Source organism: Primulina huaijiensis, chromosome 7 (genome assembly GCF_012295235.1).
Source record: "Primulina huaijiensis isolate GDHJ02 chromosome 7, ASM1229523v2, whole genome shotgun sequence".
In the NCBI taxonomy this organism is placed as follows: Eukaryota; Viridiplantae; Streptophyta; class Magnoliopsida; order Lamiales; family Gesneriaceae; genus Primulina; species Primulina huaijiensis.
In genome coordinates, this window is record NC_133312.1 from 4,498,822 (window position 1) to 4,500,864 (window position 2,043).

The window sequence follows — 2,043 nt, forward strand, 5'->3', positions numbered from 1 at the left end:
GTTAAATTAATTGTACAACTCAAGTATTTTAAGCTAATATAGTGATCAAACACTACTGTTCGATCTTTATCGATTAAAGACAATTATTACAAGATTAGATTTTTCCATTTAATTGATATTTGCACCCTACAACAAATGTGGGATATTCAAAATAGTAAATGGAGGTTATCCATTGGTTGGTCTAGCTTCGATGTACAATTCTATTGCATCCACTAGTTTTCAGATGTTAAATTCATTAAAAAAAAATATTTGGAGAGTAAAAGTAAACAGCTCAGACAAAAAATTAACCATGTAAATGACTAAATTCAATGCATCGCAGAATGAAAGTAATTAAAGGGAAGGACAAGATCCGGCTTAACCGTTGCAAAGTTTTCATTCAGTAGGCCCATGGTCATGTGGTACAATTTCAATCTTTTTTGCCAAACCCTTCTGAGCAATTTCACAGTGGACAAAAATAAATTAATAAGAAAGGGGAAATATAATAAAGAACCCAACTAACGAAATTATTATTATATCTTTCGGATTCAATTTGTAGAATTCTCTTTTTATTTTTATGAGAAATGCAAACTCATATATTGGATTCTTGAATAACCATATCCAATCATTTTTTTCCCCTAAAAAGCACCTGTGCATCGAGTTGGTCGGGAGTCCAATGATCAGTTTGGTTAAAAATTCAACTGCCAGGGCAGGGATTGTAATATCAAGGCATAGATCCATGACTATTCAGGGCGAATTTAGTGATGGGAATGCTAGATTATCAAATATATTTTTAAAGATTTCATTTCACGTTTAACTAATTGAACTTTAATGTAACACTCAAATCTATTCTGGTGCGTCGTTGCTTCAAGTCGTGGCCTAATTAACCAACCTTAAGAAAAGTACAAAGAATCAAACAAAATTATTTAGGAAGAAAGATAAACTAAACACTTGAGAAATATTAAACCTCCATTCTTTCTTTAATTTCCCTCGAATCTACATATATTTTTGTATTATTTACATCAACGTACAAATTAAAAGTGAGAGATGAAAAGAAAAGACTACTATAAACCCGAAGTAATCGGGGAATACTCGCCGTAAAATTCAGAAATCCCAGAAGCCAACCACAGCTTCTCGTTGAAACTCTCCTGCATATCCTCCGGTATGAACTGAGTACGGCAAAGGGGGCACGTCTTCTGATCGTGGTCCATCCAACGGTCCACACAGCTCCGGTGGAATATGTGTCTGCAGTTCGTCAGCCGTCGGATCTCATCCTCCGCTCTGAATTCGTACAAGCAGACAGCGCAGTTCTCCGGTGGATCCATCTCCTCTAAATCCGAGAACATAACCACCGGGAGAAGCTCACGGATCAGTGCCGCAGATACAGAACGCGGCAGCTCCGATCCGTTTTCCTCCCTCGAAAAGTAGGACCCAGATTCCGGCTCTAGGAAATCCCTAAGCCCCAGAACAGAGAACACGGCGTACAGAAATCTCCTCACGAATCCGAGAAGCATTAGTACGTAGACAAGCAATTTGGGGAGAAATAGGTCAGTGTATCCCACCGGAAACCCCATTCTTCCTGTCGATAATCTTGCTTCAACCACGCTCGAGAGGCAGAATCAGAAGCTTTTTTAGACGCAGAGTGGAGATGTTTAGTGGGCGAAAATATAGCTGTTGGAGTGGTTAGTATGGAAAATGAAGATGGAGGGGGTTAGGTTTTATAGGGCAGGTGGGGTGAGCGAAATGACGAAAAGGGGTCTGATGAAGTGAGTAAATGGCAGTCAAAGGAGCTGAGAGAGTGCGGGCGGGTGTATCCGATGTCCCCTCGTATAGGCGCCCTTTGTCAGAAATTGTCCTACGGTTTTCATGCGTGTGATAAAGTTTACACGTGTAGGATTTCATTAATACACAATTAATACTTAATTAACTATCATTTCGTAGTTTTGAAAGGACAATTAGTTGATCTTTCAACTAAAAATTATATACATATCTATAATTTTGATATATCGTATAATTATCGTGCATATTTATATGAGTATCCATAATGTGTCACTCAATTATTTTATG

The 2,043-nt window shown here is 38.1% G+C and overlaps 1 protein-coding gene across 1 annotated transcript; it reads right to left on the minus strand.

Annotated features, from left to right (window-relative positions):
* Positions 1–933: 933 nt before the first annotated feature.
* On the minus strand, positions 934–1,673 carry LOC140981057 (brassinosteroid-responsive RING protein 1-like). The gene has a single exon (XM_073447293.1). It carries the CDS (start codon positions 1,548–1,550, stop codon positions 1,041–1,043), a length of 510 nt encoding a protein of 169 aa, XP_073303394.1. The 5' UTR covers positions 1,551–1,673; the 3' UTR covers positions 934–1,040.
* Between the last annotated feature and the right edge of the window lie 370 nt (positions 1,674–2,043).

Coding starts and splice junctions, on each gene's coding strand:
- LOC140981057 (XM_073447293.1), bottom strand. CDS start 1,550: ATGGGGTTTCCGGTGGGATACACTGACCTATTTCTCCCCAAATTGCTT.